The 26,289-nt window shown below is 38.2% G+C and overlaps 2 protein-coding genes across 2 annotated transcripts; one reads left to right on the forward strand and one right to left on the reverse strand.

Annotated features, from left to right (window-relative positions):
• Positions 1–10,718: 10,718 nt before the first annotated feature.
• On the reverse strand, positions 10,719–14,273 carry LOC130945243 (uncharacterized). Its single transcript, XM_057873975.1, has 2 exons — positions 11,725–14,273; positions 10,719–11,619 (listed from the first exon to the last, which is right to left on the reverse strand). Exons 1-2 carry the CDS (start codon positions 14,271–14,273, stop codon positions 10,719–10,721), a joined length of 3,450 nt encoding a protein of 1,149 aa, XP_057729958.1.
• A 2,021-nt stretch (positions 14,274–16,294) lies between these two features.
• LOC130944307 (histone H3.3-like) lies at positions 16,295–17,185 on the forward strand. The gene is made up of 4 exons (XM_057872576.1): positions 16,295–16,409; positions 16,504–16,580; positions 16,677–16,767; positions 16,868–17,185. Exons 1-4 carry the CDS (start codon positions 16,338–16,340, stop codon positions 17,036–17,038), a joined length of 411 nt encoding a protein of 136 aa, XP_057728559.1. The 5' UTR covers positions 16,295–16,337; the 3' UTR covers positions 17,039–17,185.
• Positions 17,186–26,289: the final 9,104 nt, after the last annotated feature.

Below are 26,289 nucleotides of genomic sequence, written 5' to 3' on the forward strand. Positions count from 1 at the left end.
TATTGACATTATTAAAAATTTTAATATTATTCGACGTAGTACTTTAATTGGTGATTTATTTAAAATCTATTTAGCTAATAATGTTCCATCTAGTTTTATGGTTATGCATGGTAATGATATGAATGAAAATTCTTCATGTTGTGGCACCGAAGGTTGGGACACATCTCTATTGAGAGAATGAAGAAATTAGTAAGTGATGGAGTTTTTGAACCTTTAGACTTTACTAATTTTAATCCTTGTGGATTGCATTAAGGGGAAGCAAACCAAAAGTTCTCAAAAAGGTACTAAGAGGAGTTCTGACATATTAAAAATAATTCACACTGACATATGTTGTCCTGATATGTCCTTAAGTGGTTAGAAATACTTCATCACCTCTATTGATGATTATTCACGATATATGTATCTCTATATGCTTCAAAATAAATATGAGGCATTGGACGCTTTTAAAGTTTATAAAGTTGAAGTAGAGAAACAATGCGAAAAACAAATTAAGATCGTGAGATCAGATAGAGGTGGAGAATTCTACGAGAGATATATTGGAAGTGGATAAGCACCTGGTCCATTTGTAAAGTATCTTCAAGAGCGTGGTATTGTGGCACAATACACCATGCCTGGCAGGCTGGCACACCAGATTAAAATGGTGTAGCTGAAAGAAGAAATAGGACTTTGCTGGATATGGTGAGGAGTATGCTTAGCAACTCCAATCTTCCTTTATCCTTGTGGAGTGAAGCCATTAAGACAGCTACATATATATTAAATAGAATTTCAACAAAGGCAATTTCTAAAATGTCATTTGAGCTATGAAAAGGTTGGAAACCTAGTTTGAATCATATACACATTTGAGGTTGTCCTGCTGAAGTTCGGGTTTATAATCCACAAGAAAGAAAGTTGGACCCAAGGACGATAAGTGCCTCTTTTATTGGCTATGCAAAGAATTCTAAGGGTTACAGATTTTATTGTCCCTCCCATTCAAGTAAAATAGTTGAATTTAGAAATGCAAGATTTTTAGAGCATGATGTAGAAAGTATGAGAAATCATCCTCTTAAAGTTGTTGAGAATGATAATGTTTGTCAAACCTCTCTATGTACAAGAGTGATTATTCAATACAATGCCCATACAGATAGGGTTAATGTAGAACAACCTATTATTGATATTCCACATAATGAAGATAATGTTCAAGTAGATCATATAGTAGAGGATCAAACTCTTCATAATGAAAATGTTGTTCAAGAGCAACTTCAAGAAGAGGGAGAACCTGTTATGCCACTACCTTTACAAGAGGTTAATGTTGCAGCATTAAGAAGATCAACAAGAATAAGAAAGTCTGCAATTTCTAGTGACTATGTAGAGTATCTTGTTGAGTCTGACTATGATGTTTGTGATGAAAAGAACCCAACAACGTTTTCACAAGCAATGAAAATTTGTAATTCCAATTTATGACTAGATGCTATAAAGGATGAAATGAATTCTATGGCGGATAACCAAGTTTGGGATCTTGTAGAATTGCCTGATAGAAAAAAGGCCATTGTCGGTCCTCATAATATCAAATTAATAGTCAAACTCTGCCTCAGTCTTGACATACGCTGCATTCACAAGCAGTCGCCTCACATCATGATCCTTGAAACTGAGGGCAAAATTAGCTGTAACATGTTGAATTCAATACGCTCGATATGCATGAGGTGGTAGCCAACCACTGTCAGGTGCCTCAAGTGCAGCCTTAATGCCATTTTTCCGGTCAGAGATCACTAGAATGCCTTCTTGTGAGATCACATGTTGACGTAAATGGGATAAGAAAAAAGCTTAAGACTTCACATTCTCCCCTTCCACAAGTGCAAAGGCAACAGGAAAGATATTCAAGTTTTCATCTTGCGCGATAGCCAGGAGCAAAGTCTCGCCATACTTCACATACAGATGAGTCCCGTCAATACTGAGTAGTGGCTTGCAATGTCTAAATGCCTCAATGCACGGAGGGAATGTCCTAAAAAGACGATGAAAGTACCTCGTAGACTCATCAACTTGATCACCAACACACACCGGAGAAGTCTTCAACAATGCCAGGTTCCGTCCATCGTGGCTTGCAGCCCAAGGATCCAACGGGGTAACTCGGCATATGACTCTTCTCAATTTCCGTATATCTGTGCAAATACCTTCTATTTTGCTATCTACACCTTCCTATAACTAGGTCTGAATCCATAGGTTCCCTCAGTACCTTATTACAACACCTTTATCGTAACCGCTGCATCTGCCCTATCCAACGGAAAGATCCTCACACAAATGATGTGGTGATCGAGCTGTCAGTGGTCGCTCGAAATCGAAGTGGCCAAGAAAGTGTGAGGTCCGTTGTACATATACTAACCTCCCAATTATCCTTACGTTGCTGAAGTGTGATGCGGATCAACCACGTACAGCCGTTTCCAAACTCCTTGCATCTCCCATGATACTTAAGATGATCTGACTCCATCACCCGATACTGAACTCCACGACGGATGCTATAATCCTTAACACTCAACACAACTTCCTCCTTAGTCTAGAAAGATTGGCCAATTTGAAATTCCTTAGAAGGATTTCCCTCGTGTAATCCTTGGCCTCCGAAGGTGGGATGTATGTAAAGGATAATATTTAGTTTGAGTTATGCTACGTGTATACCAAAATCAACCACTAAAGTCAGCTATCAGTATAAAATACATGCTAAAATACAAATACACATTGAAAATAAATTAAACTACACATATATTTATACACAAATATATTAGTGGCTTATTTTATTTAGTGTACAAATAGTATTTTTGATTAAATTTTATGTTCTTTTGTAACAGAATATTACAATTTATGAGATTATTATATTATCTTTGTACTACTGAACAAAAAGTAAAATTTTATATCTTGTTGTTATTACTTATTTTACTTTATTTTTATTACAGTTTATTATATTATTATATTATTTTTGTACCATATAACAAATAGTAGAATTCTATATCTTCTTGCTGTTACTTGTTTTATTTTATTTTGGCTATCTAAATTAGCCTGTATAATATTGTGAAGGTTGAAACTCTTAAAAAATATATAACAGAAAATTTAAATGTTTATTATGTTATCAGGTTATTTAACAAAACTAATTAATAGATGTTATTATCCTATCACATCTTTAATGTTATATGTCAATCTAATATTCAGTAAAAAAAATATTAATCAATATAAAATTGATTAAAAATTCAAAAAATAATTAGCAAAATATTCATGAGAGCTTTTTTACTTTATACAGATTTTTTATATCTTTTATATGCCAATCAAATAATCAATATTATATGTCAAATAAATAATATTAAATTAATTTTTTGTAATATAAATTAATTATTTTAATTTAATTATAAACAAATTTGCATGTACTTAAATGTCAGAACTCTACATCGTTAATAATTTAGGAAATAAACATTTTAATATTTTAACAAATCATTGGTAGTTGCATATATTTTCTTTTTTGCGTATTTTTTATGTCAATCAAATAAGAATTTTATTTTAATGTCCTATGAATGTAAAATAGTTTTACACATGTATCTAATTGCGCAATGTCATCAAATTAAACTCATAAAAAAATCAGGGCTATAGGCCAAACAAATAATATTGTGGAATATAAAATTACCAAATTTTTTTTGTATAATTTATTTAATTTAATTTAAAAATAAATATTTATGTACTCAAATTTTAATTACAATATTTTACATAATCAATAATTTAAAAGATTAAAAAAATAACATCATTAAATACAAAATAATTTAAAAAAAAATAAGATTTAACTAAAAGGTAAATATTGATGTACTCAAATTTAACAAAATTATTCTACCTAATCAATAATTTAAAAAATTTAAAAATAATTTTATCTCGTACAAAATCATTTAAAAAATAAAAATGAGTTAACAAAATAATTTATGAGAATTTTTTCGTTCATTATTGATAGATACATACATATAAAAAAAATTAAAAATAATTAAATAAAAAAATATTTTTTTTTAAATTAACCTGTTGAGACAAAATTTTATATGTGAAACACAAATTAAAAATATATAAGAATGAATACAGTTTGGTAAGTAAACTAAAAAAAAAAAAAGAAAAATGAAGGTGAAAATTATGCTGAAATTAATAACAGCAGTGAAACGCTATAAAATTTGTAATTGTAGTGAATAAAAGTAAGAAAAAGATGGAAACATATAATCACGATGTTGAAGATAGGAGAATGATAGCAACAATAAGAATAATGAGATAAAAAAATTTATAATAGAATAATGAGATCTGGTATAAAGTATTTATATAAAGAATATATCTAAAACAAAATGATAAGATCTATAAAAAATTATTTATCACTCCTAATTATTTTTTTTCCTCTTTTCATACATGACGTCGAAAATCAACATTTGGTATAGTCATTATCTAATTCAAAAAATCACAAAAACTCATTCAAATAATAATAATAATAATAATAATAATAATAATAATAATAATAATATATTTATATATTATTATTATTATTATTATTATTATTATTCCTAAGCTTTTTTTATATAAAATTGTCCGTAATGTTTAAAATCAAATTTTAAAATCATTATTTTTACTTAAATATTAAAATTTTAGACCAAATTATTTATAATAAAAAAAATTATAAAAAAAAGTGTTTTTGCTCCAGAAAGAAAAGAAGAAGAAGAGAGAAGAGAAGAAGAAGAAGCTGTCCACGATCTACATCTATCTCTGCTTTTACCATCACCTCTATACAATTTTAGTCTTTAAAATAAGAATAATTTTAAAATCAAATTAAATTTTAAAAACAATTTTATATGTAAAAAAATACCAAAATCATACTTAACTCCTCCTCTTTATATTATGTTTCAATACACTTTCTAACTCTATTTGATTATTAATATGCTATACTGGAAACAAAAATCTAATATATCCTTCCAAAGAATATGACTAATGTGCCAAGTTTCTTTATTTGTTTGCTTTATTTTTTTACTCCCAAATTACTTATATCTTCTAATAGCTATAAGAATATTTGGAATAAGCTACTAAAAATATATTTTAAAAATTAAATATTAAGAAAAAAATCTCAAAATATAAAAAGATAATTTTTAAAAAGAAATTGGCAAAACCAAGAACTGAGTTACTCGATGATTTATTATATTTGTCGAACTCTTTTAATATTTCAAGAATATTTTTGTCGTTTTCATCTTTTAAAAATTTTTGTATGGTGCCTAAATGTTTGAAATGAAGTTTTAATAATTTATTTGTTACGTTTGAGCATTAAAAACTTGATAGTGTGTATAACTCTTTACACAAATGGTTTTTAACTATGAAACACGGATATTCTATTGAGTTATCATGTTTGTATATTGAACATATTTTAAATACGACACTTATTGATATTCGTTCGATATACGTATTTGTTGTGTCTAATTGTATCTTGATAAAAAATAAAAAATTATTCTTTAAACATGTTTAAATACACGTAAATATCATCATGTGTCAATATGTCCAGCTTTATTTTTAATATGTATTATTAAAATAAGTTTAAAAATAATATATATTATTATTTATTAAAACAAAAATTATTTCAAATACTTTTATATAATTAAAAAATTATTTTATATTTTAATAATGTACAGAATGCTTCTGATACGAGTTGAGAGGAGGATCGGGAACCTGCGAGTTGGATCGGATGTTGGATGGCCCAGATGGAGCGGAGGGGAGGTACCTGCAAAGACACTCCGACGCTCAAGTCAGAATGGATCTAAGAGGTATAAGGTGTGAGGAATGAATGATTACCTGGAGGGATCTGGGTCCTCTTATTTATAGGTGATGGTGAATATCTTATCTTTATCTTATCTGGCTAAGATAAGAGGGGCGTTTAAATTCAAAAGTTGGTTAGGAGCTCTAGAGAGATGAAAATGGGTTGACCCGGTAAGCCGGGTTCGGGTTCGGACATGGGTCCGGGATCCGTGGGTCGGATCCGTAACAGTTGCCCCCGTAGCGACGGAGCGAATGACTTCGGTGTGTCGCTAAGAGTTCGAGGCGTTCCTCTGCGTCTTTGGCGCTGGTCGGGTGCTCGTTTGGTGATGAGACCGGTTCCTCGATTTTGTTTTGGTAAAGGATTTCGTTCTGACCGTATCTTTGGTCTTTGACGTGACCTTACCATGCCTGTTGCGCCTGTTGCGTTCTTCGAGGCGTAATTGATTAGTTTACGTTTCCGAGGGGGCATTTATGGTGGGGGGTTTTCCCTCTTTTGCCCCCGTGAGTTATTCATTGTGCCCAGGGTTATTTGTGTCTTTTTGCTTTTTGAAACCGTTTTGGTTTTTATTCCCTCGTCCGTTTTTTTCAAAAAGGGAACTCTTCATTTTCTAAAAAACTCCTTGGTGATTTTTGCTTCCTGGTGCTGCTCTGCTCTGCCTCATTTTCCTATTTTCCTTCGAGTTTTTCTTCTGAATTTACCAGGTTGGTATATTCTGTTTTTGCTTTTCCTTTCGTACGCTTGTCTGTGTGTGCTTTTTTCTGTTCTTGCCATGCTTTGTTTTATCTGCTTCCTTTTTATTTTGCTGTGTTTTGGTATTTCTGTCGAGTTTGGGGAAGGGGCTGAGCACCGCCGTTTCCTACTTTGACTGTAGTGGTGTTTAGGTTTTTGTTTTTTGATATTGTGCGGAGTTGGTAGGCTGATGGTGGTGCTCATCCCTTGTTTTAGGTATGCAGCGTCGGCGAAATGAGAGTGTGGGTGCCCCGGTAGCCCCTTCCAGGGGCGTCCCCAATCGCTACGGTTGGGTGACCAGTGATGTATGGGGCGTTTCGTCGCGGATGACGGAGGATGATCTCCAACGGCTCCGCGATCAGGGGGCGATTTGTGGCGGTGGTGAAGAGGAGGGGCGATACGAGCTCGTCCTTCCTGATGCCGACGAGCGCGTTTGCTACTTGAACCTCCGTTCACCCACCGTGCCGGACTGGATGTGGGTTTATGAGTCCATGTTTACTCGGCTCGGTGTGCGGTTCCCGTTCTCGCCTTTTGTTCAGGGTTTGCTTAGCCGGTGTTCCGTGGCACCGTCTCAGCTTCATCCGAACAGCTGGGCGGCTGTTCGGTGTTTTGAGTTGGTGTGCCAGTACCTCGAGCTCCCGGCTTCGGTTCCCGTTTTCCTCTTTCTTTTCTTGTGCACTCTTCCAACTAAGGAGGGGAAGCACAAGAAAGGATATATGTCTTTTCGTGCTCAGCCCCATCGCCGGATCTTCGGGTTGTTTGAAGATTCGTTTCATGGGTTTAAATGGGAGTACTTTAAGGTGCGCCCCGTTCGGGGGCACCACCCGTTTTGGCTTACTTTGGAGGGCGAGCGCCGGTTTCCGACCTATTGGAATTTTGGTGCCGGGCCGTCGGTTTTAACTAAGATCTCCTACGATGATTTGTCTCGGGAGGATAAGGATATCGCCAAAGTTTTGTGGCATTTGTTTGGTGAACGCCCGTTAAATCCTCGAGACGTTATGGGGGATCCTGAGGCGTGTCGGACATATATTGGTGTGTTTCGCTCCCCTTTTTTTTTTTTTTAAACTCCTTTCTTGTTTCTTCTTTTTAGTTGAGATGGCTGGTGGGCTGACTACATTGGCGAGGTTGAAGGCAGCGTTGGCTCGGGAGGAGGGGTCGTCGTCTCCTTCTCCGGCTCCGACTCCGGCCGCAGATTCTCAGGCTGTTCCTCAGGAGGTGGTTTCCTCAGGGGTGCACACTGGCGTTGAAGCTCATCCCGGATCGCCGGAAGTCGTTGTGCTGGCGGCTACCGAGGCTTCTCGGAAGAGGAGTAGGACGGAGGAGCCGGGTAGTGAGACTTTTGAAGAGGAGGGCTTGGTCCCTAGTGTGATGGACCGGCGTTTTGATGCTACGGGTTTCATTGATCAGCACTTAATGCCTGGAACGGAGTCATTTTTTGATGGTTGTGACGTCTCGTTTCAGGCTGAGTCGGTTTATCGTGCTCTTCTTCGTTCTGCCGCGGTTGTTCGGAAGGCCGAGCCTGTGATGGCTCAAGTGGGTTTGTTGGAAAAGAAGCTTCGGCAGGCCCAAACCGATGTGAGCAAGTTGAAGGAAGAGCTTGAGACTGCAAAGACTGCAAAGGAGAAGGCGGAGAAGTCGTCGGAGGATGCCGGGGCGGAGATACTCCGTCTTGCCGGTGTTGAGACTTCGCTTCTTTCTCAACTGGCTGAAGAGCGAAAACGTTCCTCGGATGCGAGTTCTCAAGCTGCCTTGCTTCTCGCCGAGTCGGAAACTCTGAAGGCTGAGGTCGAAGCCCTGAAGAAGGAGAAAGCGGCTTTGTTGGCTGATGCTGGGGATGCCGTTGCTGCAACCGAGGAGACGATGAAGGCGCAATTTCGGGTGTTGGCCCCTGGTGTGGATGTGTCTGTGACGGGAGCATTCAAGACCGTCCGTGATGGGCGGATTGTTGATATTTGAATAGTTGCTTTGTATTTAGTTTTGAACTTTGTGTAGATTTGTTTCTAGTGGCTTGAGAGCCGTAACTTTGTTTTGTGTGGAATTTATGACCGTTTTTTGGGTCTTCGTATGATCCGTTTTTGGGATGTTTTGTTTAGCCGTTCGGGCCTTAGGTGTTTCGCTTATCATAACCGTTCGTTTGGTCGGTTTTTTGGGTACCCGTGTGTTCGGGCTGGAGGGTGATCAGTCCTCCAGCGATGGCCGTATTCTTGTTCCGTGCTTTTGAGGGACAGTAATGGCTTGTAATGGGGATGAAGTGATAGTTACTTGAAAAAAAGTTTATTTAAATGGTTGGGCCTCGTTAAAACCCTTCGTGAGGGAAAGAGTACCCGAGTTTCTAAAAGATAAAATAAAGGAAAAACAAAAAAACAAATGGTGTCTTAAAAAGTGATGGGGGACTCATTTAAGTATAGTATCTTCGTAGGTTGGCTGCGTTCCAAGTTCTTGGTATTTCGCTGCCGTCTAGTCGTTCGAGTTTATATGCTCCTTTTCTTATTACGGCCTTGACTCTGTTTGGTCCTTCCCAGTTGGGTGCGAGCTTTCCTTCTCCTGGGGTCGGGAGGCCGATATCGTTTCGTCGTAGGACGAGGTCGTTGTCCGCGAATTCTCGTCGGATGACGCCGTGATTATACCTTAGGCTGATCCTTTGTTTGAGTGCTAATTCTTTGACGTGGGCTATGCTTCTTGCTTCGTCTATGAGGTCTCATTCTGCTTCTTCGTCGTTACCTCCAACCGTTTTTCTGGGGCTGGGGTCCCCGATTTCTACTGGGATGACAACTTCTACGCCGTATGTTAGTCGGAAGGGCGTTTCTCCCGTGCTCGTTTGGGGTGTTGTTCGGTATGACCATAGGACTGATCCCAACTCGTCTGCCCATAATCCTTTGACTTCGTCAAGTCGTTTCTTAAGTCCTTTGACGATAACTTTGTTGGCGGATTCCACCTGTCCGTTTGTTTGGGGATGTTCTACCGAGCTGAAGCGATGGGATACGTGCAATCCTTCTAAGAGTTCTCTGAATTTTTTGTCCGTGAATTGGGTTCCGTTGTCGGAGATGATGACTTCGGGAATTCCGAACCGAGTAATGATCTGTCGCCAGACGAATTTCCGGCATTGGGTTGCCGTGATGGAGGCCAGGGGTTCGGCTTCAATCCATTTGGTGTAGTAATCTATGGCGACGATGAGATATCTAAGTTGGCCGGGTGCCGTGGGGAAGGGCCCGACGAGGTCGATTCCCCAACTGCCGAATGGCCGTTCAGCCGATATAACGCTGAGTTGGTGTGGGGCGGCTTGGTGGATATTGGCATGCTTTTGGCATTTGTCGCAGCTTTTTGTGAGTTGTATGGAATCTCGAATGATTGTGGGCCAGAAATAGCCGGCCCTGATGATTTTTTGGGCTAGCGTTTTTCCTCCGATGTGGTGACCGCAGCAGCCTTCGTGGATCTCGCGGAGTATGTATTCCGTGTCCTCGGGTTCTACACATTTAAGTAGGGGCTGCGAGAATCCGCGTTTGTATAGTTGTCCTGCTATGATGGTGTAGTTAGCGGCTTCTCTTTTTATTTTCCTCTCTTCTTTCGGATCTGGTGGTAGGATTCCGTCGCGGAGATATTGCAAGATCGGGTATGTCCAAGATTCCCGATTTGATGATGTTAGGTGTGCGTTGATTTCCGTTGATACGGAAGGCGACTTAACGACCTCCTGTATTAGCGATCTGTTGCCGTGTCCTGACTTCGTGCTGGCTAGCTTGGAAAGTAGATCCGCCCTGGCGTTTCGCTCCCTGGGGACGTGATGTATGGAGATGTTTTCGAATCCTTCTTTTGTTTCACTTACTTTTTTGAGGTATTGTTGGAGCAGGGGGTCCCGGGTTTGGTAGCTCCCGTTGATTTGGGAGCATACCACCTGGGAATCAGTGTTAACTTCGAGTACCTTGGCGCCGACTTCCCGAGCTAGGTTTAGGCCTGCCAAAAGGGCCTCGTATTCTGCTTGGTTATTTGATACTGGAAAGTCGTATCTTATTGATTGTTCAATTGTGATCCCATTTTGGTTTTCGAGTATAATTCCGGCGCCTCCGTGAGTGGAGTTTGATGAGCCATCAACGTGCAGTTTCCATGGTTCGGGTGTCAGCTTGGTCGGAGTCATTTCGGCGATGAAGTCGGTCAAGGCTTGTGCTTTGATGGCGTTTCGGGGCTCGAACCTGATCTGGAATTGGGATAACTCGATGGATCATGCTAGCATTCTTCCTGCTAGGTCGGGTTTTTGTAATACTTGTTTGACCGTTTGGTCGGTTCGGACCGTTATGGGGTGGGCCTGGAAGTATTGTCGTAGTCGTCGGGATGCCGAGAGGAGTGCGAAAGCCAGTTTTTCTAGTCGTGAATAACGGGCTTCCGTGTCTTGTAGCACCTTGCTTATGAAGTATATGGGCTTTTGTTCCTTTTTCTCGTTTTCCCGGACGAGTGCTGCTGCGATTGTTTCTTCCGTTATGGAGAGGTACAAGTATAGTGTTTCCCCTGTTTGAGGTTTTGCGAGGATTGGAGGTTCTGTTAGGACCTTTTTGAAGTGTTGGAAAGCTTCTTCGCATTCTTTCTCCCATTTGAACGGAATCCCTTTTTTCATAAGTTTGAAAAAAGGGATTGCCTTTTGTGCCGAGGCTCCGAGGAACCGGGATAGTGTGGTTAGTCGGCCGGTGAGCTTTTGGATATCTTTGAGGTTCTTGGGACTTGTCATCTCGAGGACGGCACGGCATTTTTCCGGGTTTGCCTCAACTCCGCGTTGTGTGATCATGAATCCGAGGAATTTTCCTGCTTCCATTCCGAAGGCGCACTTTGTTGGGTTGAGTCGCATTTGGTGCTTTCGCAAGGTGTTCATTATGACCTTTAGATCGTCGGTTAGTTGTTCACCGGATTCCGTTTTGGCGAGCATATCATCGATGTAGACTTCTATTTTGTTTCCGGTTAAGTTGCGAAATATCTTGTTAACGAGTCGCTGGTAGGTGGCTCCGGCGTTTTTCAAGCCGAAGGGCATTACTTTATAGCAGTAGGTTCCGTCTGGGGTGATGAATGCTGTCTTTTCTTCGTCTGGTCGGTGCATCGGGATCTGGTTGTAGCCGGAATATGCGTCCATGAAGCTGAGGTACCGGTGTCCGGATGCTGCATCTACTAGTCCGTCGATGTTTGGTAGGGGGAAGGCATCTTTTGGGCATGCTTTGTTGAGATCTGTGTAATCAACGCACATTCGCCACTTCCCGTTAGACTTTTTAACTAGTACGACGTTGGCTAGCCAGGTCGTGTAAGGGAGTTCTCGGATGAAGTTGGCTTCGAGTAGGGCTTTTACTTGTTTTTGGACCTCGGCGGCTCGGTCTGGTGACATTTTCCGTCTTCTTTGCGCCACGGGTTTGGCTAGGGGGTCTACTGCCAGGTGGTAAGACATCAGGTCGGGACTTATTCCCGGCATATCGGCTGGTGTGAATGCGAATAGGTCTCTGTTTTGTCTCAGAAGTTGCGAGAGTTCTTCTTTGAGGTCGTGTGGGAGGTTTCTGTTGATGAACGTGTACTCATCTTTGGTTGGCCCTATTTGTAGTTTTTCCATGTCCCCTTCTGGTTCCGGTCTAGGTTGGCCGTCAAGCCGTGCGTCTAGGTCGGCAAGGAATATTCCGGCCGCGTCTTGGGATTTTTTCCTTAGGGCTAAGCTATTGTTGTCGCATTCGGCTGCAATTTCTCGGTCTCCGTGAATAGTTCCAATGGTGCCGTCTTCGGCTTTGAATTTCATGAGAAGGTATTTGGTGAAGATGACTGCCGAGAAGTCGTTGATTGTTTTTCTCCCGAGAATGACGTTATAGGCTGTGGAGTCTTTTAGGACGACGAATTCGGATAGGATCGTCTTTCTCTGGTTGCTTGTTCCTATGGTGATGGGGAGAGTAATCGAGCCGTCTGGTTTGAGGAAGTTATCTCCGAGGCCCGTGACGCCGTGGCGATGAGTTTGGAGGTTGTCGTTGTGGAGCCCGAGTTTGTCGAAGGCTCCTCGGAAGAGGATGTTGGAGTCGGCACCCGTGTCCACGAGTATTCTTCTTACTAGTCCTGTTCCGATTCGGGCTGATATGACGAAGGGGGCGTCTCCGGCCGAGGTGCCGTGCTGGCAGTCCTCGGGCAGGAAGGTTATCGTGCTGTCGGCAAAGGTGACTGGGTCGTGGTTTTTGACGGCCATTATCTTGAGGTCTTTTTTCATTGTTAGTTTTGACTTATTTGGCACGTCCTTGCCCGTGATGACGTTCACTATGATGGTCGGATCTTCTTCGGTGTTTTCCCTGGGTGGTTTTTGGGTTCTTGGGTTGCGTCCTTCTCTTTCTGGTGATTTGTCTCTGTCGGCGCGCCTTGGTTCTCTGATGATTTTGACGAACTCGGGGAGTTTGCCGTCTCGTATGGCCTGCTCAAGAGCGTCTTTAAGATCGTAACAATCTTGTGTTTTGTGGCCGTATCCGCGGTGATAGTCGCAGTAGAGGGTTTTGTTTCCTCCTGTCCTTTCCTTGAGTGGTCGGGCTCTGGGGATGATGCCTCGATCTGCTATTTGGTGGTATACCTCAGTAATTGGTGCTGTTAGGGGAGTGTAGTTGGAGAATTTTCCTATTCTTGGTGGTCGGTGGGTCGGTTTAAGGTGGTCTCGTTGGTTCTCTTTGGGTGGTGCGTTATGACGGGGAGTCGGGTTGCCGTGTTGGGTGGCGACGTGCTGCCGTTTGTTGGCAGCGACGACCTGGCTGACTTCCTCGTCGTTGATGTAATCTTTGGCGACGTTCTGGATTTCGTGCATGGTCCACACTGGTTTGGTGGTGAGATGTTTGCAAAAGTCTTCATTCATGAGTCCGTTAGTTAGGCAGAGGCTGGCAACGGAGTCCGTGAGCCCGTCGACCGTCAGGCATTCGTCGTTGAAGCGGTCGAGGTATTTTCTTGTGGATTCTTCTTGCCTTTGTGTGACCCCTAACAGGCTGATGGGGTGTTTGGCTTTGGTGATTCGGGTTGTGAACTGGGCCATGAATTTTCTTGTGATGTCGTGGAAGCTAGTTATGGATCCGTTCGGGAGGGCGTTGAACCATTTGATCGCTGGGCCAGCAAGGGTTACTGGGAAGGCTCTGCATCGGACTGCGTCGGATGCTCCTTCTAAGTTCATTCTGGCCTCGAAGGCCGTTAGGTGCTCTTGAGGGTCTTTGGTTCCGTCGTACTTCATGTCGGTGGGTTTGTCAAAACCTCTGGGGAGTTTTGCTCTTAAGATTTCTTCCGTGAAGGGTGTAGCTCCCATTATGGTATGGTCGCTTCTCGTGCGCTTGGTGCTTCGGTATCTCCGGTCTTCATCTGAATCATGTTGACGATTTAGATCCCGAGAAGCGCTGCGATGGTGTTTCTTGTCGTATCTTCGCTCGGGTGATTTCTCGCGTCTGCGGTTGCGTGAGGTGCTGCGATCATCTCTCCTACTGTGTTGCCGAATTGGCGATCTGCCTTGGTGGGATCTTGACCTGGAAGTTGCATGGCTTCCATGCTCGTTATTGTGTTTTTCTCTGTTGTTTAGTTTGCCTTCAAGTTCTTGGACCCGGAGACAGAGATCCTGGATGATTTGTGCCGCTTTGTCCCTGGCTTTCTCGGGATGTTGTGGGTCCGTCGTGACGTGTTCGTTTGCGTGGTGGATGGTGCTTGCTATTTTTGCTTGGTTTGTGGCTTCACGGTGTTCTGAGACCGGACGACGCGGTTGGGAGTCGTCCTGGCTTGATGGGTTATCCTCCGGGATGTCCTCCATCCGGTCGGATTGTAGCAGGTCCCCACAGACGGCGCCAATGTACAGAATGCTTCTGATACGAGTTGAGAGGAGGATCGGGAACCTGCGAGTTGGATCGGATGTTGGATGGCCCAGATGGAGCGGAGGGGAGGTACCTGCAAAGACACTCCGACGCTCAAGTCAGAATGGATCTAAGAGGTATAAGGTGTGAGGAATGAATGATTACCTAGAGGGATCTGGGTCCTCTTATTTATAGGTGATGGTGAATATCTTATCTTTATCTTATCTGGCTAAGATAAGAGGGGCGTTTAAATTCAAAAGTTGGTTAGGAGCTCTAGAGAGATGAAAATGGGTTGACCCGGTAAGCCGGGTTCGGGTTCGGACATGGGTCCGGGATCCGTGGGTCGGATCCGTAACAAATAATAATAAAATATAAAAAATTTATTATAATTTATTAAAAAATATTATATATATATATATATATATATATATATATATATATTGTGTTTTTATATCTTATAAAATTTTAAAATTTATGTATCAGATATCCCCGTATTATGTTGTGTCTTATGTCAAACTGTTAATATCCGTACATCATACGTTTTCAATCTAAAAGACTACTTAAATGTAAAATCACTGATTAATGAAATATAAAACGAATATTTAAATTCTAAACCAACCATGTGTGTCGGTAGTAATGTGACTTGGTTTGTTCATGGTATTCAAAAAAATTTGATCTGATCTCATGCTCAAGGATATTGCTTTTAAATCATTATTCTCACTATTGATTTTAGGTCAGATTTGTTAAAAAAGTACTATGTAACTAATTAGTTTTGGTAGCTATAAAAAATAATAATAAATTTAATTTTTTGTACACTTATATTATAAATTTATTTAAGCATATATTATTATATTAATAAAAATAATTAATTTTTAAATTTATTATTAAATTAAAAAATAATCTAAATACGTAAATCTAATTGAATGACAGTATAAAAACATTTATAATTTTATACAATATAAAAACACGTAAAAGTGTCTTTTAGAAAAAAAAAAGGATTTTGTAAAAGATAAAATTAATTAAAAAGTTAATGTAATTTTAACGGATGAGAGGCGCAAAGGATTTATTTAAATAAAAAATCTACCTACCTTATCGAAAAATAAACATATGATGAATCATGTCAAATAATCTATTGTCCTTTTCAATATCCATGAAGTGAAATAAAGATGTTCCCTTTCCTTTTCATATGATGCCGAAAAACATTTACCAAAAGAAAAATTGAACTCTTCTTCGTATCAATATGGATGGTGATTATAAACAAATTAAGAGAATAATCTCCGAGAGTAAATATCCAAATAATAAAAATAAAATAATGTGTAAAATGAAATCTTATTTTAGAATAATTTGATTATTAGATTATTGAAGATTTTAATTTTAGATTAATTAATCCTGATTCATTATAATTTGTGGTAAATAAAGAATTGAGAATTATATAAAAATTTAAAAGATAATGATTATTTTATTGTCTAAGATAACTTAGATAGCCAATAATAATAATAATAATAATAATAATAATAATAATAATATTTAAATCTACCTATGTTTGGTAAAATAGTAATAATAATAATAATTTTACTTGATCAATTACATGGTTTTTTTTATATATTACCTTGTTTCTTCGTGACATGTTAGATAAGATGCATTTTAAATTTTTAATTGCCAAAAAGATCTTAACCAAAAGAAAGAAAAAAAACATTTAATTTGTGTTTTTTCAAGTAATAATCCATACGTTCACAAAGCAACCAATGAAAAATATTGTCTGGTCAGAAGCAACCAATGAGGAATAAGTACACAGATTAAAATTATTAATATCCATCTTAAGTTTACTAATTTTTAAGATATCTTTTTTTTTAATTAATAAACTTCCGTTAATAACCGTTGAAATCTTGGATCGGAGCCCACGTTCACAAATCATAAGGACCCAACAATGTAATCACATCATTCACTTGCATTATATAAACCCCCTTTAATCATTCTTCTTTTCGCATTATTCCAAATTCAGTTTTCTCCCGTTTTCATCTCCCATGGCTCGCACGAAGCAAACTGCTCGCAAGTCCACCGGTGGCAAGGCCCCTAGAAAGGAACTCGCTAGGAAGGTAAATACACTTTCCTGCTACCTAGGGTTTTCATAACTATTCCTTTCTGTTTTCGTTTTACGATTGTGATTTCAAGTGATATAATCCTCTTTAGGCTGCGAAGAAATCTGCTCCAACAACATATGGAGTGAAGAAGCCGCATCGTTTTCGCCCCGGAACTGTTGCCCTACGGTAACACTACTGCGTGCATTAACGACGTTCTCCTATCTCTCAAGTTATTTGATTTCATCAGTTTCTAATGGAACAGTTCTACCTTTTTTGTTTCAGTGAGATACGAAAATACCAAAAGAGTACCGAGCTTCTGATTCGCAAGTTGCCATTCCAGCGTTTCGTTCGTGAAATCGCTCAGAACTTCAAGGTCTTCATTTTTTTTTCAAAGTTTCTATTTTCACATGGTGATGACAGCAAAAAATTATTAAATAATTCGATATATTTAACTAAATTGTTTAACATTACAGGCGGACCTGAGGTTTCAGAGCCATGCGGTTCTTGCACTTCAGGAGGCAGTGGAGGCTTATCTAGTGGGACTCTTTGAGGACACAAACTTGTGTGCGATCCACGCCAAGAGAGTTACCATTATGCCCAAGGACCTTCAGCTTGCCAGGCGTATCCGTGGCGAACGTGCTTAATAATTATTAATTAATTAGTTTGTTTTAATTTCTTTTGTTTCATTCTGAAATTCCATTCTTCTGCTCTGCATATTTTCCCTTTCTTTTATGGTAGATATTAGGATTCATAACAAACCTATAATGTGAACATTTCGTTCTTGCCTTCCTTCGTCCTCTATCTCTCTCTAGATATATATATATATATATATATATATATATATATATATATATATATATATATATATACACACACGTTCGTTTATCTGTTTGTCAACTTCTCTTTTTGTTAATATTTAATTCGTTTTCACGCAATTCTCTTTAGGTTAATCATATTTTTACCAGGGAAATCCTGTAGTTTTTTCTTTTTTTCTCGGGTTATATATAAGAAGGTGGATATCATATGAAAATATATCTTTTTGATAGAAATATCCATTTTAAAAGCGAAAAAAATTAAAATAACATAAAAAAAAAACTAAGAAAAAAGGATAGTTGATACATATAATATATTTTATTATCAGGACTGCTAGTACGCCAAAGAAAAAATTGAGAATTTGATTAGTATTTAAATTGGTTTTTTTTATATTTTTTAATAATTTCTCACAAATATTTAAAAATAATAAATATATGTTATCATACATAATCATAAATATATGTTATCATACAATTTGTCAACTAAGAAGATAAATAGTAAGAAAATATATATATATCTATCTATTTATACTTATATAACGAGAATATGAGAAGGTTTGGTGTTTGATTATTTTTCTTTTTTTAAAATATTTTTTATTATATATAATTTATAAAAGAATTATTTTACCATAGCTTAAACCCAAAATCTTTTAATTCAATTATAAACGATTTACTATTTCAATAAATCTTACTTTATTATTTTTATTTATTTGATACATGTAAAATACCTTACAAAATCTTTTAATCCCGTTCACTTTTTTAGATGATAATTATTACAATCAATATAAAAAATTATTATTATTATTTTAGACTTATAACAGTGTATTAAAATTAAATTTTATTTAATAAATAAAAAATAAATCAATGTTTACTGATACACTAGTATAAATAAGTCAATAACAAAATGAAAAAAAATAAATCTCAAAATATTCATTATATTTTATAGGACATCTAATTCTTTTTATCTAAAATATACAAAGTAAATAGATTCTTAAGAAAAAATCAGATATTTTGTATTTTAAAAAATAAAAAATATTTTATATTTTTAATTAGTTAATAATTTTTTAAAGGGGCGTGCTACACATACAAGCAATAAGGCCTTACAAGTGTTACAAGCCCCCAGCCCACAAATATTCTATACGCGCGTGTATTGATATTGAATGGAGCGTAACATCACGCACTCCCACTCAAACGGTTACGCTTCTCTTCGCGTAAACCGCCCCTTAATGAAAGACTCTTCCACTTCTTCCACTTCTCAAAGCCATTCAGAGAAAACGCAACCCTTCCATTTTCGAGCAACATTCGAAACTCAAGATATACAACTCGTCGCTAACATTCGAAAACTCCATCAACACACCATAAAACTCTCGATCAAGAATCTCCAGAGTAAATAAACGTATAATACTCAAGGTACGTTACATTACCATTCCTGTATATTTTCCAGATTTCGAACTAGGTTTTACTGTTCTTCTACGTTCTTCTAGTTTTTACTGTTCTTTTTGCTCTACGTCTCATTTTATAGTTTTTAATGTTCTAGGTTTTACTGTTATTCTTGCTTCTATGTTACACTGTTCTTCTTCATTTTTGTAGGTGTTATTGTTCTTGTAACTCATTTTTGGGGGTATATTCCGTAGTTTGGTGGGTATATATGCAGTAATTTGTTGGGTGTATATGGCATAAAATATTGGGTGTATATTTCTGAACTGATATATATGGGTGTATCTGAATCATATCTATGGGTGTATATGGATTAATTTGTTGGGTGTTGATGAGCGGATAATTTATACGCTTTTTGGCATTGTTTTTAGGTAGTTTTTAGTATGATCTAGTTACTTTTAGGGATGTTTTCATTAGTTTTTATGTTAAATTCACATTTCTGGACTTTACTATGAGTTTGTGTGTTTTTCTGTAATTTCAGGTAATTTCTGACTGAAATTGAGGGACTTGAGCAAAACTCTGAAAATGACTGACAAAAGAACTGCTGATGCTGTTGGAATCTGACCTCCCTGCACTCAAAATGGATTTTCTGGAGCTACAGAACTCTAAATGGCGCGCTCTCAATGGCGTTGGAAAGTAGACATCCAGAGCTTTCCAGCAATATATAATAGTCCATACTTTATTCGGAAATTGACGACGTAACTTGGCGTTGAACGCCAAATACATGCTGCTGTCTGGAGTTAAACGCCAGAAACACGTCACGACCCGGAGTTGAACGCCCAAAACACGTTATAACCTGGCGTTCAACTCCAAGAGAAGCCTCAGCTCGTGGATAGATCAAGCTCAGCCCAAACATACACCAAGTGGACCCCGGAAGTGGATTTATGCATCAATTACTTACTCATGTAAACCCTAGTAGCTAGTCTAGTATAAATAGGATAAGTTACTATTGTATTAGACATCTTTGGTCTCAGTTTTGTTTTATTCTTCATCTTAAGAGGCTATTGATCACGTTTTAGGGGGCTGGCCATTCGGCCATGCCTGAACCTTTCACTTATGTATTTTCAACGGTGGAGTTTCTGCACACCATAGATTAAGGGTGTGGAGCTCTGCTGTACCTCAAGTTTCAATACAATTACTATTACTTTCTATTCAATTCTCTTTTATTCTTATTCCAAGATATACGTTGCACAACACTTTGATGAATATGATGATCCGTGACACTCATCATCATTCTCACCTATGAACGTGCGTGACTGACAACCACTTCCGTTCTACCTTAGGCCGGGCGCATATCTCTTAGATTCCCCAACATAATCTTCGTGGTATAAGCTAGATAGATGGCGGCATTCATGATGATCCAGAAAGTCTAAACCTTATCTGTGGTATTCCGAGTAGGATTCTGGGATTGAATGACTGTGACGAGCTTCAAACTCCTGAAGGCTGGGCGTGATGACAAGCGCAAAAGAATCAAGGGATTCTATTCCAATCTGATTGAGAACCGACAGATGATTAGCCGTGCTGTGACAGAGCATAGGAACATTTTCACTGAGAGGATGGGATGTAGCCATTGACAACGGTGATGCCCTACATACAGCTTGCCATGGAAAGGAGTAAGAAGGATTGGATGAATGTAATAGGAAAGTAGAGATTCAAGAGGAGCACAGCATCTCCATACACTTATCTGAAATTCCCACTATTAATTTACATAAGTATTTCTATCCCTTTTATTTTCTTTTTATTATTAATTTTCGAAACCCAAAACTATTTAATCTGCCTAACTGAGATTTACAAGGTAACCATAGCTTGCTTCATACCAACAATCTCTGTGGGATCGACCCTTACTCATGTAAGGTATTACTTGGATGACCCAGTACACTTGCTGGTTAAGTTGAACGAAGTTGTGTCCACACATAGTTGAAAAAGCAATGAATTTTACAAAATACAATAACAAAGGAATCACAATTTCGTCCACCAAGTTTTTGGCGCCGTTGCCGGGGATTGTTCGAGTATGGACAACTGACGGTTCATCTTGTTGCTCAGATTAGGTAATTTTCTTTTCAAAATCTTTTTCAAAACTTCTCTTTTCTTTTTCGTTTTTCTAAAAATATTTTTGAAAAAAAATAATAATAATCCAAAAAAAATTAGAAAATCATAAAAATCAAAAATATTTTGTGTTTCTTGTTTGAGTCTTGAGTCAATTTTTAAGTTTGGTGTCAATTGCATACTTTAAAAAAAATTTTTTCTTGCATTTTTCGAAAATCCCATGCATTCATAGTGTTCTTCATGATCTTCAAGTTGTTCTTGATAAGTCCTCTTGTTTGATCTTGATGTTTTCTTGTTTTGAGTTGTTTGTTATTTTTCATGTGCATTTTTCGTTTGTTAGAGTCCATGCATTAAAGATTTCTAAGTTTGGTGTCTTGCATGTTTTCTTTGCATAAAAAATTTTTCAAAATTATGTTCTTGATGTTCATCATGATCTTCAAGGTGTTCTTGTTGTTCATCTTGACATTCATAGTGTTCTTGCATGCATCTTGTGTTTTGATCCAAAATTTTTATGTTTTGGGTCATGTTTGTGTTTTTCTCTTTCCTCATTAAAATATTCAAAAAAATCAAAAAAATATCTTTTCCTTATTTTTCTCATAATTTTCGAAAATTTGAGTTGACTTAGTCAAAAATTTTCAAAATTAGTTGTTTCTTACAAGTCAAGTCAAATTTTCAATTTTAAAAATCTTATCTTTTCAAAAATCATATCTTTTCCAATTTTTCCTCTTTTTCGAAAATTTCAAAAATATTTTTTTTCAAAATATTTTTCAAAATATTTTTCTTATCTTTTATATCATATTTTCGAAAATATGCTAACAATTAATGTGATTGATTCAAAAATTTGAAGTTTGTTACTTTCTTGTTAAGAAAGATTCAATCTTTAAATTCTAGAATCTTATCTTGTAGTTTCTTGTTAGTTAAGTCATTTTAAAAAATTAAATCTTTTTCAAAATATCTTTTTCTTAAAATTTTTTATCTTATCTTTTTATCTTATCCTTCTCAAAACTTTATCTTTTTCAAAATTTGATTTCAAAATATCTTATCTAACTTCTTATCTTCTTATCTTTTTAAAATTTGATTTCAAATCTTTTTCAATCAACTAACTAACTTTTTGTTTGTTTCTTATCTTTTTCAAAACCACATAACTACTTTTCCTTCTCTAATTTTCGAAAATACCTCTCTCTTTTTCAAAAATTCTTTTTAATTAATTAATAATTTTAATTTTAATTACAATTTATCTCTAATTTTCGAAAATCACTAACCCCTTTTTTTAAAAATTATTTTCGAATTCTCTTCCTCTTCTCTTCTTCTATTTAATTATTTATTTACTAACACTTCTCTTCACCTCTCTTCATCTAAAAATTCGAACCATTCTTCTTCACTCTTCTCCCCTCTCTTTTTCTACTAACATAAAGGAATCTCTATACTGTGGCATAGAGGATTCCTCTTTCTTTTCTTGTTTTCTTCTCTTTCATATGAGCAGGAACAGGGAAAAAGGCACTCTTGTTGAAATTGATCCTGAACCTGAAAGGACTTTGAAAAGGAAACTAAGAGAAACTAAATTACAACAATCCAGAAACAACATTTCAGAAATTTTCGAACAAGAGAAGGAGATGGCAGCCGAAAATAATAATAATGCAAGGAGAATGCTTGGTGACTTCACAAAGCCAACGTCCAAATTTGATGGAAGAAGCATCTCCATTCCTGCCATTGGAGCCAATAATTTTGAGCTTAAGCCTCAACTAGTTGCTTTAATGCAACAAAACTGCAGGTTTTATGGACTTCCATCTAAAGATCCTTATCAGTTTTTAACTGAGTTCTTGCAGATCTGTGAGACTGTAAAGACGAATGAAGTTGATCCTGAAGTCTACAGACTCATGCTTTTCCCTTTTGCTGTAAGAGACAGAGCTAGAATATGGTTGGATTCACAACCTAAGGATAGTCTGGACTCCTGGGATAAGCTGGTCACAGCCTTCTTGGATAAATTCTTTCCTCCTCAAAAGCTAAGCAAGCTGAGAGTGGATGTTCAAACCTTCAAACAAAAAGATGGTGAATCCCTCTATGAAGCTTGGGAAAGATACAAGCAGCTGACCAAAAGATGTCCATCTGACATGTTTTCAGCATGGACCATATTAGATATATTCTATTATGGTCTATCTGAATTTTCGAAAATGTCATTGGACCATTCTGCAGGTGGATCTATTCACCTAAAGAAAATGCCAGAAGAGGATCAAGAACTCATTGATATGGTTGCAAACAACCAATTCATGTACACTTCTGAGAGGAATTCAGTGAATAATGGGATACCTCAGAAGAAAGGAGTTCTTGAAATTGATGCTCTGAATGCCATATTGGCTCAGAACAAAGTGTTGACTCAACAGGTCAACATGATCTCTCAAAATCTGAATGGATGGCAACATGCATCCAACAGTGCTAAAGAGGCAGCTTCTGAAGAAGCTTATGATCCTGAGAACCCTGCCATGGCAGAGGTTAATTACATGGGTGAGCCTTATGGAAACACCTATAACTCATCATGGAGAAATCATCCAAATTTCTCATGGAAGGATCAACAAAAGCCTCAACAAGGCTTTAACAATGGTGGACGCAATAGGCTGAGCAATAGCAAGCCTTTTCCATCATCTTCTCAGCAACAGACAAAGAATTTTGAACAAAACACTTCTAATTTAGCCAATACAGTCTCTGATCTGTCAAATGCCACTTTCAGTTTCATGAGTGAAACAAGATCTTCCATTAGAAATCTGGAGGCACAAGTGGGCCAGCTGAGTAAGAAAGTCATTGAAACTCCTCCCAGTATTCTCCCAAGCAATACAGAAGAGAATCCAAAAGGAGAGTGCAAGGCCATTGATATAATCAATATGGCCGAATGCACAAGGGAGGAGGGGGACGAAAATCCTAGTGAGGAAGACCTCCTGGGACGTCCCTCAAGCAAGAAGGAGTTTCCTATTAAGGATCCAAAGGAATCAGAGGCTCATATAGAGACCATAGAGATTCCATTAAATCTCCTTTTGCCATTCATGAGCTCTGAAGACTATTCTTCCTCTGAAGAGGATGAAGATGTGACTAGAGAGCAAGTTGCTCAATATTTAGGAGCTATCATGAAGCTGAATGCCAAGTTGTTTGGTAATGAGACTTGGGAAAGTGAACCTCCCTTGCTCATTAATGAACTAGATACCTGGATTCAGCAAACTCTACCTCAAAAGAAACAAGATCCTGGCAAGTTCTTAATACCTTGTACCATAGGCACCATGACCTTTGAAAAGGCTCTATGTGATCTAGGGTCAGGGATAAATCTTATGCCACTCTCTGTAATGGAGAAGCTGGGGATCATTGAGGTACAACCTGCCTTGTTCTCATTACAATTGGCAAACAAGTCATTGAGACAAGCTTATGGAATAGTGGAGGACGTGCTAGTAAAGGTTGAAGGCCTTTACATCCCTGCTGATTTCATAATCTTAGACACTAGGAAGGAAGAGGATGATTGCATCATCCTTGGAAGACCTTTCCTAGCCACAGCAGGAGCTGTGATAGATGTCAACAGAGGTGAATTAGTCCTTCAATTAAATGGGGACTACCTTGTGTTTAAGGCACATGGCCATCCCTCTGTGACAAAAGAGAGTAAGCATGAAGAGCTTCTCTCAGTTCAGAGTCAAGAAGAGCCCCCACAGTCAAACTCTAAGTTTGGTGTTGGGAGGCCACAACCAAACTCTAAGTTTGGTGTTAAGACCCCATATCCAAACTCTAAGTTTGGTGTTGGCACTATACAACATTGACCTGATCACCTTATGGCTCCATGAGAGCCACTGTCAAGCTATTGACATTAAAGAAGCGCTTGTTGGGAGGCAACCCAATTTTATTTATCTAATTTTTATTTTATTTTATTGTTATTTTGTGTTTTATTAGGTACATGATCATGAGGAGTTACGAAAAAAATCATAAAAATTAAAAACAGAATAAAAAACAGCAGAAGAAAAAAATCACACCCTGGAGGAAGCACAGGCTGGCGTTCAACGCCAGTAAGATGCATTTGGCCGGTGTTCAACGCCAGAACAGAGCATCATTCTGGCGCTGAACGCCAGAAACAAGCAACATTCTGGCGCTGAATGCCAGGAATGTGCCTAGAGAAGAAAAGTTGGCGCTGAACGCCAGTAACAAGCATGAAACTGGCGTTCAACGCCAGAAACATGCTTTACATGGGCGTTGAACGCCCAGAATGTGCAACACACGACGTTTAAACGCCAGAATGGTGTGCAAAGGCATTTTACATGCCTATTTGGTGCAGGGATGGAATTCCTTGACACTTCAGGATCTGTGGACCCCACAGGATCACCTCAGGATCTGTGGACCCCACAGGATCCCCACCTACTATATTCCCACCTCAATCACTCTTTTCCATATCACACTTCCCAACACTCTTCACCAATCACCTCAATCCCTCTTCCCAATCACATCCCTCACCACTCACATCCATCCACTCTTCCCCATACACCCCACCTACCTTCAAAAATTCAAAAACATTTTCCCACCCATTCCCACCCTAAATGGCCGAACATACCCTCTCCCCTCTCCCTATATATACCCTTCCATTCCACTTCATTTTCACACAACACAACCCTCTCTTCTTCACCTTGGCCGAACCTATATCTCTCCCTCTCTACCATATTCTCTTCTTCTTCTTCTTCTCTTCTTTCTTCTATTGCTTGAGGACGAGCAATATTTTAAGTTTAGTGTGGTCAAAGCACAATCTTTTTTGTTTTCCACTACCATCAATGGCACCTAAGGCCGGAGAATCCTCTAAAAAAAGAAAAGGGAAGACAAAAGCTTCCACCTCCGAGTCATGGGAGATGGAAAGATTCATCTCCAAAAGCCATCAAGACCACATCTATGATGTTGTGGCAAAGAAGAAGGTGATCCCCGAGGTCCCTTTCAAGCTCAAAAAGAATGAGTATTGATAAACCCCAATTTGACAGTTTATCATGTATTGAATTTAGAGTATTTTGATAACCTTTTGTCACATTTAGCCTATGAATTAGCATGGTTTTGTTATCTCTCCCGTATTTGTGCCTAAGTGTAAAAAATCATGCTTTTTAAGCCTTATTTTGATGAATTCTAGTTTCTCTTTGATTCCATAAGATGCCTTGATATGTTTGCTAGTAATTCCAGGATTGGAATAGGCTAGGCATGGATCAAAGGAAGCAAGGAAGGAAGCATGCAAGTGGAGAGAAGCATAAAAAGTCAAAGAAGCAAAGTCAACCATGCACGCGTACGCGCACAAGGCGCTCGCACGCACATTGCGGAATCGGCCAGGGACACGCACGCGTCCCGTGCGCGTACGCGTCGATGATCGCACATGACTTCATTAATGCAACACGTGCCTGGCGATTTTGGAAGGTTTCAACAACCAACTTTGGCGCCAAAATGCATATAAGAGCCAAGGATTAAAGGGGATTAACATACATTCACATCCATAGACTCATTTTACATCTTTTGTAGATATTTTTAGTTAGTTACATTTGTAGAGAGAGAAACTCCAACTTCTCTCTAGGATTCATCTTCATTTTCTCAATTCTCAACCATTCCTT

This window comes from Arachis stenosperma, chromosome 8 (assembly GCF_014773155.1).
Source record: "Arachis stenosperma cultivar V10309 chromosome 8, arast.V10309.gnm1.PFL2, whole genome shotgun sequence".
Lineage (NCBI taxonomy): Eukaryota > Viridiplantae > Streptophyta > Magnoliopsida > Fabales > Fabaceae > Arachis > Arachis stenosperma.